Here is a 12966-nt window from a genome sequence, read left to right on the forward strand (position 1 = left end):
TCTGCTAGCAAGGAGGAAGTCACAGTGTCTTTTTTTTTTTTTTTTTTTGAGACAAAGTCTTGCTCTGTTGCCCAGGCTGGAGTGCAGTGGTGCGATCTCGGCTCGCCGCAACCTCCGCCTCTGGGGTTCAAGCAATTCTCCTGCCCCAGCCTCTGGAGTAGCTGGGATTACAGGCATGCACCACCATGCCCAGCTAATTTTTTGTATTTTTAGTAGAGACGGGGTTTCACCATGCTGGCTAAGCTGGTATCGAACTCCTGACCTCATGATCCACCTGCCTCAGCCTACAAAAGTGCTGGAATTACAGGCATGAGCCACCACACCCAATTGTTACCTCATCACTTTTACTGTATTCTATGCACTAGAAGTCAGTAGGTACAGCTCATTCAAGAGGAGGGGATTACACGAGCACGTGAATACCAGATGGCGATCTTCAGGGGCCATCTTAGAAGTCTGCTGACCGTAGTCAGTAAGGAGAGAATACAAAGGTAAAGTGCAGAGTTATTGCTGGTGGGAGTCAGGTGGCCTCCTGGAGGAGGTGGGGCTTATGCTAGGACCTAGGTGTTCTGGTTATCTAATGCTGTGTAGTAAATCAGCCTGAGAGAGAAAGAGGGGAAGGGAAGGATGGAGGAGGGACATAGACGCAGCAGGTGTGCCATGAACACCCCATCCAGGGCAGCTACTTGAGTTCCCCAGAGCCAAGGCACAACTCTGCTGTTATCCTCAACTCCTGGCTACGTTTCCTTCTTTGGAAGGAGTGTTGGGAAAGGCACCTAGCTTGCAAGAATTCAGTACTCCACCTCAGTCTAAAACTTTACTGTTCCCTCTATATGCTTTTGAGCATCTGGAGCATGGTTGGGGAGAGCAGAACTTGCACCTTGGAAGCCCATGCTCTCCTTCCCACTGCCATCCCTGTATCTTCCCAGAGATGACCACTAGCCTTACATTTCTTTCTAGTTTGGTACATATTATGTATCCCTAGATGCATAATATCTATATAATGTATATGTAATATCTGTACTGTTTCGTTTTGCTTGTTTTTGAGGTGTCTAGAAATGGTATCATTCCGTATGCGTGATACAGCTGGCCTTTGAATTCAGCGTTGTTCTACGATTCATCCACACTGATGGTTATAGCTGGAGTTCACCCTGTTAACTGTTGTTTACTTTGTTTGTTTGAGACAGGGTCTTGCTGTCTTGCCCAGGCTGGAATGCACTGGCACAATCTCAGCTCACTCCAACCTCCACCACCCGGATTCAAGCAATTCTCCTGCTTCGGCCTCCTGAGTATCTGGGATTACAGGCAAGTGACACCACACCCAGCTAATTTTTGTATTTTTAGTAGAGACAGGGTTTCACCTTGTTGGCCAGGCTGGTCTTGAACTCCTAACTTCAAATGATCCACCCACCTCGGCCTCCCAAAGTGCTGATACTACAGGCATGAGCCACCGTGCCCAACCAACTCTGTTGTTTACTTTGAATGAATGTATTACAATATATGTATTTATTTGGATCTATGACTGTTACAATTCATTTTTTGTCCAGTCTAATATTGACAGATATTCTGGTTGTTTGTTCTTGCACTAAGTACTGCTGTGAGCATTCTCTATGTCTCCAGCTCACACGGGAAAGTATTTCTCTATGCTGCATGCCCAGTGGTAGAATTATAAACCTGAAATATATAAGGGAACATGAAATTCTTTTCTAAATTGCTTGTGCCATTTACAGTGTTACCAGTTCCACATTCTCACCAATGCTTGGCACTGGCAGACTTGCTAGGTTTTTAATCCAGTAGGTATAAAATTAGTATCTCATTTGGCATTTCTCAGATCACTAATGAGATTGAGGATCTTTTCATAGTTTTGGCATTCTTGATATTTTGGAGAATAATTCTTTGTTATATATACTACAAATATCTTCTGTTTTTGGCTTGTCTTTTCATTTTCTTATGGTGACTTTTGATGAAAGAAGCGTATAAATGGTATTGAATTTACCAGTGTTTTCCTAGCACGTTTTGTGCTTATGTAAGACCATATGATATCATCTGACAGAGAGTCCAGTGTTTTTTTTTTGGTTTTGTTTTGTTTTTGAGACAGTGTCTTGCACTGTCACATAGGCTGGAGTGCAATGGTGTGATCTTGGCTCACTGCAACCTCCGCCTCCCAGGTTCACGCTATTCTCCTGCCTCAGCCTCCCAAGTAGCTGGGATTACAGGTGCACACCACCACACCTGGCTAATTTTTTGTATTTTTAGTAGAGACGGGGGTTTCATTATGTTGGCCAGATTAGTCTTGAACTTCTGACCTTGTGATCCACCCAGCTCCACCTCCCGAAGTGCTGGGATTACATGCGTGAGCCACTGCACCCGGCCTCAGCATTCTTTTTCCTCTAGTTAGCCAGTTGCTGAGAATGTTCTTGAATCTTGTCCCTCCTGCTCTAGAGTGCCACCCCTGTTGTCTCTCAAGTCTCCTCTACTTGTGAGTGTTGGGGCTTTCTATTATTGATTTGCCTATATGTGTTCACTGCTGAGAACTCACCTTGCAGGATGTTTCTGTCCCTGCTGTGAGCCCTGGGCTCCTAAGTCTGTTAGGCGAAGAGCTTGATGTAATGCGTTGTCCTGACCTGCAGTGCAGTTTTGGAGAAATGTGGGTTCTCTGTGTTAACACTTGTTTTCTGACAGTGGATCTGCGGTGAGAACTGTTTGCAAACACTGGATTACACAGTTATCTAACCTGCAGGACTTGTCAGAGCTTTGAAAAGTCACTCTCCTAGAGGAGGTATCTGGTGTGCAGCAGCACCCAAACTTTTCAGCCTATGGAATCTTTTGTTCCTAGAGCATCTCTTAGGACCAGCCTTCCATGGGATTCATTTTGTGCAAGGCCAGCATGGAGGTGACGACTCTGGCCTTGAAGCTGAAAAACATGGGCTGCAATCTCTTTGGACCTCACTTGAGTGTTGAATCTGATGGCCCCTTAATTATAAATGTTAAAATTCTCATCCAGGTGGCAATTACCTAAAATCCATGCACACGTACATGCACGTGTGCACACACCTGCTGAGAGATCCGGGTAAGTCTGTGAGTGGGGAGTCTTCCTTGATGTCCAGCTCTCATCCTTCCCTGCCTCAGGCCTCGTTCCTCTGGACTGGACATGACATCCATGCAGAAGCTCCCTGATGTGATCTCACTGGGAGACCAATTACTAAGGGGCTGTGACACGTTTCAGTGAATTTCCTGGTCCTAGGTAAAGGGGTTAGATGGTCTGTTTGTTCCTAACACTTCCCTTTATAGATTATTCTGAGCATGAATTTGCTTTTTGTCTTAGTTTTAGCCAAAGGTCCGGGTGTTCATCTTTCTCCATTCACCATTTCAGTAGTGCATGCCTATTGCCCCTTTATTATTCTAGTTGTACAGCCCTAAAGAAAGTATCATCCACTGAAATACTGTGTTACCATTTCGTGTCCTAAACCAAGCTCCTATTAGAGTTGGGTTCAAATATAGATTGACATTAAGAAAAGTAGAAACTGTAAGTGGTAAATCATGTTTAGCAGAATTTAGGATGTTCTCTCTGAGCTTCTGGGACCACACATTTTCCTGGGCTTTATTTTTTTTAATTTTGAGACAGGGTCTTGCTCTGTCACCCAGGCTGGAGTGCAGTGGCGCAACCTCTGCTTCCCAGGCTCAAGTGATCCTCTTACCTCAGCCTCCCGAATAGCTGGGACTCCAGGCATGCATCACCAGACGTGGCTAATTTTTGTATTTTTTGTAGAGATGAGGTTTTGCCATGTTGCCCAGGCTGGTCTCGGATATCTGGGCTCAAGCGATCTGCTGGCCTGTGCCTCCCACAGTGTTGGGATGACAGGCATGAGCCACCGCACCTGGTTGCTCCATTCCCTGTTGATCTCCTCTCTACTTCACAATGCTGTGAGTCAGGAATTCAGGCATGGCTTGGCCGAGTGATTCTTCTGTTCCAGATGGCACTGATGGAGGTCACTCAGTGGCATTCATCTGACAGATGGGCTGGTCTGTCTGGTCCAAGCTGGTCTGGTGCCCAGCCTGGCTGGAAGGTGGACTCAAGCTGGTCCTGTGACCTGCAGCACAGCAGCCTCAGGGTAGTCGGGCTTCATTCATGGCAACTTAGGGCTCCCCAAGCGAACATCCCAGCAAACCAGGTCGAAGCTGCATGGCCACATGATCTAGCCTTGATGTCAAATGGTGTCCCTTCCATCACATTCTTTTGGTTGAAGCAGTCACAAGCCCACCTAAATACACGAACCATATCCCTCTGTGGGAGAGGTGGAAAAGCACATGTGGCTGCGTCTGAAAACATGTGGGGAGTTCTGTAGGCCTTGGTCACAGGCCATCTTCTTCATGTATACTCACCCTGGATGACCTCATTTAGACCTTGGCTTTAACTAACATCTCTCCACTGTGCCTCCCAAATTTATATCTCCAGCCCAGACGTAACCAAAACTCCAGATTCTGTGTTTAACAGGCTACGGGATATTTCCACCTGATTCACAGACATCTCAGGCTTCACATGATCAAACCACTCTTGATTTTGACCATCTCCATTCCCCACTTTCCTTGTCTCAGGAAATGGCACCAGCATCCACCCAGCAAGTGAAGCTCTTTGCTCCGTTTTTCCCTTAACTGGGCATCCAACCCTCAGCAAGACTTGGCAGCTTTCCCTCCATAGTAGAGCTCAAAGTTGCCTATTTTCTCCATATCCATTCCCACGTCCACGCTGCCAGCATCTTCCGTGGGTTTACTAGAGTAGCTTCTGGAGCGATCTTCCAGCCTCCTCGTATTCTCCTCTCCCATCCATCCTCCATGGCAACAGTGATCTTTCAAATATAAATCAGATCTTGCCAGACCCCACAGTGAACCCTCAGTGACATCGTTTCTCTTCGAGGAAAATGAAGCTCCTTGCTGTGGCCTGTGAGGCCTTATGTGATCTGGCCCCTGCTCACTCTTCCAAGCTCACCTCCCATCGCTCACTTTCCCATTCCAACCACAGGCCTCTTCTCTGCTCTTTCCCTCCTCAGGGGCTTTGCACTTGCTGTCACCTCTCCTGGACAGACCTTCTAGGAATTTTAATGACTGGTTCATTCTTCTTCATATTTCAGTTCATGAAGCTCCTCAACCGCTTAAAGTACTGTCCTTTTAATGCCACCACATTGGGCCATTTATTTCCTTCTGAGAAATGATCACAGTGTGGTGGCTCACGCCTGTAATCCCAGCACTTTGGGAGGCCGAGGCGGGCAGATCATGAGGTCAGAAGATCGAGACCATCCTGGCCACTATGGTGAAACCCCACGTAAAAATACAAAAATTAGCTGGGCGTGGTGACGTGAGTCTGTAATTCCAGCTACTTAGGAGGCTGAGGCAGGAGAATTGCTTGAATCCAGGTGGCAGAGGTTGCAGTGAGCTGAGATCGCACCACTGCACTCCATCCTGGGCAACAGAGTGAGACCCTGTCTCTACTAAAAATACAAAAAATTAGCCTGGTGTGGTGGTATACGCCTGTAATCCCAGTTACTTGGGAGGCTGAGGCAGGAGAATCACGTGAACCTGGGAGGTGGAGGTTGCAGTGAGCCGAGATTGTGCCACTGCACTGTAGCCTGGGCAAGAAGAGCGAAACTGTCGAAGAAAGAAAGAAAAAGAGAAAGAAAGAGAAAGAGAAAGAAAGAAAAAGAGAAGGAAAGGAAGAAAAAAGGAAGGAAGGATCGGTCAGGAGGGAATGAGTGAGGGAGGGAGGAAGGAAAAGAAAGAGAAAAAAAGTAAAAGAAAGAAGAATCACAGTCTATAATCATATTAATTGAATGTTTTTCCTAACTTTTCTTGTGGAATCTCTCTCTCACCTTCTTGCGATAGACTGCATCCGCTGCAATGCTGCGGTCTCACCGGCTGCATGAGGAGAGAAACGCAGAAAAGGATGGGAGAAAAAAAGGGTGGATGGATTCGCCCTCTTTTTTTTCCATTTTTTCAAATATAGCTTTTGTTTCTACATGAGAGAAAATCTTGCCTTGAGAGAGGTCTTAAACCGTGTCCAGTAAGTGACAAAAGCAAAAGCAAAACCAGGAGACTGAGATGCCCTTGCTTAGAGGTTTTTATTTACTATGACAGTTGCTAAAAACCAAATGTTTCCCTACTCAATTTCTTGGAGCTAAATCAAAGTTTGCTATATTTCCAGTAAAAACTGAAAGCTTTCCAGAGTCCATGATCTGGCCATAATGTCTTGGCTACTACTAAGGGTACAGGCATGGAATGTCACTTTTTCTCTCCAGTTTATTGGAGGGTAGCTGGACAAATGTTGACATGGCCACGTTTGTGCACTACCTAGGAAATGGCGAAGAATATTTTTTGAAACAGGATTTATTACTGGCTCAAGAGGATTACTGAGAAGTGTTCTACTCTTCATGAAATTCACAGAAACGAGGCAGACTGAAACTTCGGACGTTTTCATCTGGAGCACATTATTCTCTAACGGTGCTGCTTCATCTGTTCGATTTCCAGGAGCAAAAACTATTCTGTAGAAGTAACTCTTCCAGATAGGTGGAAATGTCCAAAAATGCTTTCAAATTTTTAAGCCATTTTATAAAATGTAAATATTCCTCAGCGTACCACCCATGTTCTTTCTTTTTCAAATGGGGCCTCTCAGATTTGGCTGTACATCAGAATCACCTAGGAGTTTTGAAGGCCAGGAGGACCCCAGGTCTTGCTTCCAGAAGGCGTGATGGGTGGCTCCAGGGTGTGGTGTGGGCATTTGGAGTTTTAAATGCTCCCAGGTGGTTGGATTGGGCTGCAAGTCCAGATCATTACCTTACTGAATAAGGTAATGATCTGGGACATTTCTTTCACTCCTGAGGCTACCTGGTGTTGAAGGCTTATGCACCCTGACTGATGACTGGCCCCAGCTGGCCCCAAGTCGTAAGATGGTGACTGTGAGTGGAGGTTGAGAGGAGGGACAGATCCTCAAGGATTCAGAGCAGATTCTGTGCTGTGTTTGCCATTGAGGATGCCCGCTCTTCAAGCCTGACAGCAGGGTTTTTTTTGACATAAAAGAACTATCTGATGAGAAGAATGAATACACAGGGTAAATAAGATTGTTTACATGGTGTAAATGCTGGTTCACACATTTGAAAGTCAAGCGATCTTTTGGTAACTGCACAATCAGGTGAGCTGGAAGTATTGATGAGATGGCTGAAGACAGAAGTCCTTTCTAAAGCCTATTTTTGCTATAAGCAAAGTTTACAGCATAAAAATAGAAAGTCATCTCCGGGCAATGTCCCAAGTGTGTGTTTGTGTCTTCAAAGATGTCTGTGCAAATATATCCACAGAGACTCTCTGGAATTCCATGATCTCAAGGAAGCACTGATCGTTAGAGCAGGAAGGGACCCGCTCACTTTAGGAGTAACTTTGAGCTACCTTATTGCAGTTAAAAAAAGAAAATTCTCATGGTGGACTAATGTGACATCACAGATATGGTGTGTCTTCAGTTACAAAATGCTCTGTTTGAATTATATACGTTTCAGAAAACATATGTACAGATGAATAAAATTGATTGTAAGTGGTGTTTCTGGTTTTGATAGAGTTGGCCATGATGTCCAAATGTAATAATAAGCCTATGGGAAAGTCAGATCCACTTTTTTTTTTTTTTGAGTCAGAGTCTTTCTCTGTCACCCGGACTGGAGCGCAGTGGTGTGATACAGGCTCACTGCAATGTCCACCTCCTAGGTTCAAATGATTCTCATGCCTCAGCAGCCAGAGTAGCTGGGATTACAGGCCCGTGCCACCATTCCCAGCTATTTTCTTTGTATTTTTAGTAGAAACGGGGTTTCACCATGTTGGCCAGCCTGGTCTCGAGCTCCTGCCCTTGAGTGATCCACCGCCTTGAACCCCAACGTGCTGGGATTACAGGTGTGGGCCACCACACCCAGCTGAGATCCACTTTCATCCTCATAGTAGCTTCTGACTCCTTTTCCAGTGCACCAAGACACCACGGAGGGATGTCTGCACAGACTTCTAATGTGGTTTGGGGTTGCAAACTGTAGTTGGGGCAATTTTTTGTAGAGAGGTCTGGTCCTGGAACCACTGTGAGAGACCTTAGAGAAAGGACCCCTTTGGGAGTCCCAGACAAAGGTCTTCTTTCTTTATAGCCAGCCATCCTATTAAGATTTAAAGAGTGGAAGGGGAACACAGAAATTGCAATATTCACTATGACTCAAAAAAGAAGAGAATTTTGCACCAGGGATATTCAAATACGTCATCTGAGGCACTTCAGAACTCCTTAAACGGATCTAAAAGTATTTGTCCTCTAATATTTTAGTGTCTCTTCAGCCAAAAACCAAATTGTTTAAATTTGGTCCCATAAGCATTATGGTTGTATTTCAGCTCTCAATGTGCCCTAATTCTAGGACTTCCCTGGAATGAAGGACGCAGTTATCTTCGAGACTGGCTTTCATAGCTCGCCCCCTTCGACGATGAGGAGGCAGGCGGCAGGGAGGAAGGGCGGCTCGGGAGGGTGTGCGTTCTCTCGAGGGAGTCGTCTTCCTGCGCACCTTCCTCATCTTTAGACGCTCAGGCAGTTGTTGACGGGCTGAGCACTTCTGGCTTAAGCTTTTGAAAAAGCAGCAGAGGAGTTTCCGCCTGTAAATAGTATCTGTAAAACCATGAGCGGCTGGGAAGCCCACGTCTCAGGCCACAGGGGCTGCGTCTCCCCTCCTGAGGCGGCGCAGAACAAAAGTCCCCAGGGCCACCAGGGGGATGCACATGGTGGAGGAGGCCACGAGCAGCCCGATGGCAGCCAGTGCGTAGGCCGGGTAGTCTTTGGTCACGAGCTGGCCCTGAAAGGAGAGACTGAGTGTCAGCAGAGAACACCTGGTGAGAGCACTGCCCCCGGGCCTCAGGGCATCACCATGGTGGGGAGGCCGTGATGTGAGCAGAGAGCATGTGGGGCCAGCGTCCTCACTCCTGGGGCCCCCGGCTCTGCAATTCACTAGGAAGTGTGCCAGGAGCCTAACTGCCCTCACCTTCTTTCTCTGCCGCAAACTAGGAATCATAGTACCTGCCTGAACCAGTGGGTGTAGAGCTGTGGTTCGGAGATAAGCATAAAGAATAACCATGGGAATAATCAAGCACCTTACGTCTAAGGCAACTTTCAGGGCACCTAAAATGTAGGGGCTACTCTTAGCCCAGAATGGAACTTTCCGTGAAGGTAGCGATGTTCTTTATCAGTGCCGTCTGCTGTGGTGGCTGCAGAGGGGCGTCCGCTCAGGAGGCGGGAGCTAGCACCTTTGCAGGGGGAGTTGTTCTCAGCTTCCGGGGGACAGGTGGGTGGGGAAGCTCTGAAGGAATGCCTTCCTCTCACCCCACTGCAGCACATACCTAAAAACTCACAGCCCAGCTCCTCTGTCCTGGGCTATTTCTAAAATACCTCAGTCATGTTTCCATGTTATGACAAAAAACCTACCCACATCATGGAAATAGCTTCCAGATTTCGGAGAAGTAATGGCCCATGCTTTTGAGTGACCATGGGGGCCCAGCGCCAGCCCTACAGAGACGGCAGATACCTGGGAGGCCTCCCAGGCCTGGTATTTCAGGGTCCCCGTGAGGATGTAGTCGCTCAGGTAGAAGATAAAGAGGCCAACGATCAGCAGTGGGCTCACGCCGGCCCACATCACCTTCCAGTACCAGCTCACAGCTTGGCCGGTCATGGCCTTAAGGTCACTTTCAAATCTATTTGGAAGACAAGGAGAGGAAGTCTGGATTATCCATGCTGCAGAGGTGAGGGCATCCAGCTTGCCCGTCCCTATTCACAAAAGAACATATGTTCTAGGCAGTAACTGATGTCTGAGAATGGCCACTGGGCTCCTCTGTGACATCTTCTTGAGAGATGAGGGCTGTGGTGGGGAGGGAAGAAGAGCTAAGGCTGCCCGGGAGAGGTGACAGAGCAAGCACCCCGCAGATGGGTGGATGTCAGAAGACGCCTTCCTAGTGCCTGCCTTCAGATGAAGACTGCTGGCATAGCCCAGAGGGCAGCTTCCAGGAATGGTGGGCACAGGCAGCAGGGAAGGGACATCTGTCAGAATGGTCATCAATGAAGGAGCTTCTCAGGAGGCTTTGCTCACCTGCCCCACTGCCAATCAGTGACTCCCTTGCCCAGTAGAAATGCCGCAGAGCAGAATCACTTGGTCCCTTGAAACCACAGCAGGTTTTCTGGGACGGAGGAAGAGCCAACCTCGGACTGAGGGACCGCAGCCGTGGCCTGTGGGAGCTGGTATAGAGTGGCCAGGGCAGTGAGGCCCAAGGGCGTTGCCCGCAGCCACCATCAGCATCGCCATCGTGCCGGCAGCTCTCTCCTCCCTCCTCTTTACTTTAAAATCTACATTTAGCAGCAGCACAGCAGCAGCCAGTTGATCACAGACTCGACAGGCTCAGTACGTGTATTTTTGAACACATATACACAGTATATAAAGTATCTTTGGCATTTTGGGAGATGTTGGCTCAACGAATCTCCCCATTTCACAAAGGAGGAACCAAGGCCTAGGGCTGTGATGCCACCTGCCTCAGGGCTTGGAAAAGACCAGGCCTAGAAGCCGGGTTGGCCTCCCACCTCCAGTCCAGAGCCTTCAAACCTGCTCCCTGCAGCGGGAGAGGCAGCCTTGCCGGGAGGGGCTGCGGTGGTGTGGGTGTGACGTCACCAGCTGCAGCCATAGCCCCTCCCTGTCTGGGACCAGCTGCATGTTCTGGGTGTCCATGCAAGGCTGTGTGGAGACCACCACCTGCCCTTTGCTGCTGCTGACGTAGCTGGACTCTAGGCTCTAGGCCATGAAGGCTCATGTATATGATGTGAAAACCTGGGGCTCTCAAAATCGAACAGGTGAAAAAGTGTTGGGGGTCCCCTTGTCCCTTTATACCCTTATAGCCCCCCACTTTCGTGGATGGAGAAAGTTGGGAAGAGCTGGCTGCAGAAAAGCCCCAGGACACTGTTGCCGGGTGGTCACTAGATGGCGGTGTCCCCTGAGGAGGCAAAGCACTCTCCTGCCACTCACACTGTCAGTCCACCTAATAGCGTCTCCAAGGCATGTTTACCCGTCTCCCATCACCAGCCCCTTTTTGATGGACTTGTGCCCCTCACCCATCCAGTGACCTCCAGTGGGCCCTAGGTTCTATTCCTCTCTCTCCAACCTCTTTTTATCCTGAAACACATACCCTCTCAGTGACCAATCTCTTTCTCTCTCTAGACTGGCATTTCCTAGGTGACCAGGGATTTTCCCAGTTTTAGCACTGAAAGTTCTGTGTTCCATAAAACCCCTCGGTCCTGGGGAAACAGGGAGTGTTGGTCCCCCTAACACTAGTGTCCTCAAAATGTTAGTAGCTGGGGGTGGGAGTGGGGTGAGAGGAGGGTGAAAAGGCATTCCTTGACCAAGTAAGTCTGGAAATGCTGCAATTCTAACCCTCTCTTTGGGATCCACAACTGTCTTTAAGACTCTGAGAAGTCCCACAGGAAAGACATCGATTTGGCGTTAACTTACGTCCTGAATGAATGGCTCCTGGGAGATCCCTCAGCATGGCACGGGACCCTGGCCTTTCCAGGGACACAGCAGGGAACGCTGCTTCAGGGATGCCTGCCTCTCCACCCCGAACCAGGGTGGAGATGAAAAAGACTTGGGAAGAGGGCAGAAAACAACGTGGCACAGCCTCCTCGCCCAAACCAGGCTCCCACTTGAGCAGCGCTGCCCAAACTGTGATGTGCCTCAGGCCCCCTGGACATACTGTGAAGACGCAGAATCTGATCCAGCAGGACAGGGTGGGCCTGAGCTTCTGCAGTCCTAGCGAGCGCCTTGCTGCTGCTGCTCCCGCTCTGGGGATCACACTTTGGGTAGCAAAGCTCTCTAGACCAGTAGTTCTTAAAGCGTGGGCACCAGCCTCACCTGGGAACCTGCTAGAAATGTAAATTCCTGGCCCTCCCCTGGACCTGCCTGATCAGAACCTTGGGTGTGAGTCCTGCAGCTGTGTTTGACCAGCCCAGGGGGACTCTGAGGCACACTCAAGTTGGGAGGCTGCTCTGGACCTGTGGCTCTTGCCCCAGCTGCACATTCCATCACCTGGGGAGAATGAAAACATTCCAGTCCTGTGCTGTGCGCCGGGATTGAGAACCTCGCTGACTACATTTTCAATCTGCCAAATTTTCTAAGGTGTACGTTATCAACTGGACTTTGGTCAGGGTTCTTGGAAAATACTGATGTTGGCCAATGATCAGAGTGTCCAGTGCCTGGAGGTACAATTCCCTGCCCCAGTAAGCTGTGGGAGTCCAGCAGGGTCAACCTAAAACATCCTATGATGCAAAGCAAAAGTCCAGGGAATAGAAAGATATTCGCTGAAGCAAACCGAGGGTGGAATTGAGGCAGAGCATTAGCTGAGATCTGCAGGCAAAGAACAAACGTTGAGTAACGACGCCAAGCTTAAAGAAGAGGGGAAGATGCGCATCAAGAAACAGCTGTTTCCTTCGGGGTGTGGCCTCTGTGGCTGTATTTTCCCTGTGCAGCTGGGGGTCCCGGGCCTCCTCACCTCCTCAGCCCGTACACGTAGCACACGGCGATCGTCTCCACCAGCACGATGAGCAGCAGGGACAGCGTGGCCGCGTAGTCATTGAATATGTCAAACCAGTAGTTCCCCGCCTCCGTGGTGAACACCATGCCAATGGCACAGCTGACGAGGCACACCAGACCTGTGGACCACAGACCAGCTGCTCACCGGCCCGAGACCCCCACCTACTCCTCACCAGTTCTCTACAGGACAGCGGAGCCATCAGCCCTTAGGGGACTTTGGCTGATCAGTTCATCCACATGGGTTGGGAGAGCTGTCGTGGTTTGGACTCTCCGAAGGTGTGTGCTGTGTGTGGGGGGCAGGGGACACAGTGGTGTCCCAAAGCGTGTCGGCAGGAGTCACTGATGTTGACTC

General features: G+C 48.9%; 1 protein-coding gene across 1 annotated transcript in view; it reads right to left on the minus strand.

The window, feature by feature from the left end:
- Nucleotides 1-6091: 6091 nt before the first annotated feature.
- The window catches only part of SLC6A20 (solute carrier family 6 member 20), a 38581-nt gene continuing 31706 nt past the window's right edge, over nt 6092-12966 (minus strand). The window contains exons 9-11 of the mRNA XM_012470773.2: nt 12574-12733; nt 9573-9738; nt 6092-8846 (exon numbers count right to left, since the gene is read on the minus strand). Coding sequence (XP_012326196.1) covers nt 8697-8846; nt 9573-9738; nt 12574-12733 — 476 coding nt within the window. The 3' untranslated portion in view covers nt 6092-8696. The remainder of the gene's footprint in view (nt 8847-9572; nt 9739-12573; nt 12734-12966) is intronic.

This window comes from Aotus nancymaae, unplaced genomic scaffold, assembly GCF_030222135.1.
Source record: "Aotus nancymaae isolate 86718 unplaced genomic scaffold, 86718_ANA_hifiasm-v0.15.2.pri h1tg000067l, whole genome shotgun sequence".
Classification (NCBI taxonomy): domain Eukaryota; kingdom Metazoa; phylum Chordata; class Mammalia; order Primates; family Aotidae; genus Aotus; species Aotus nancymaae.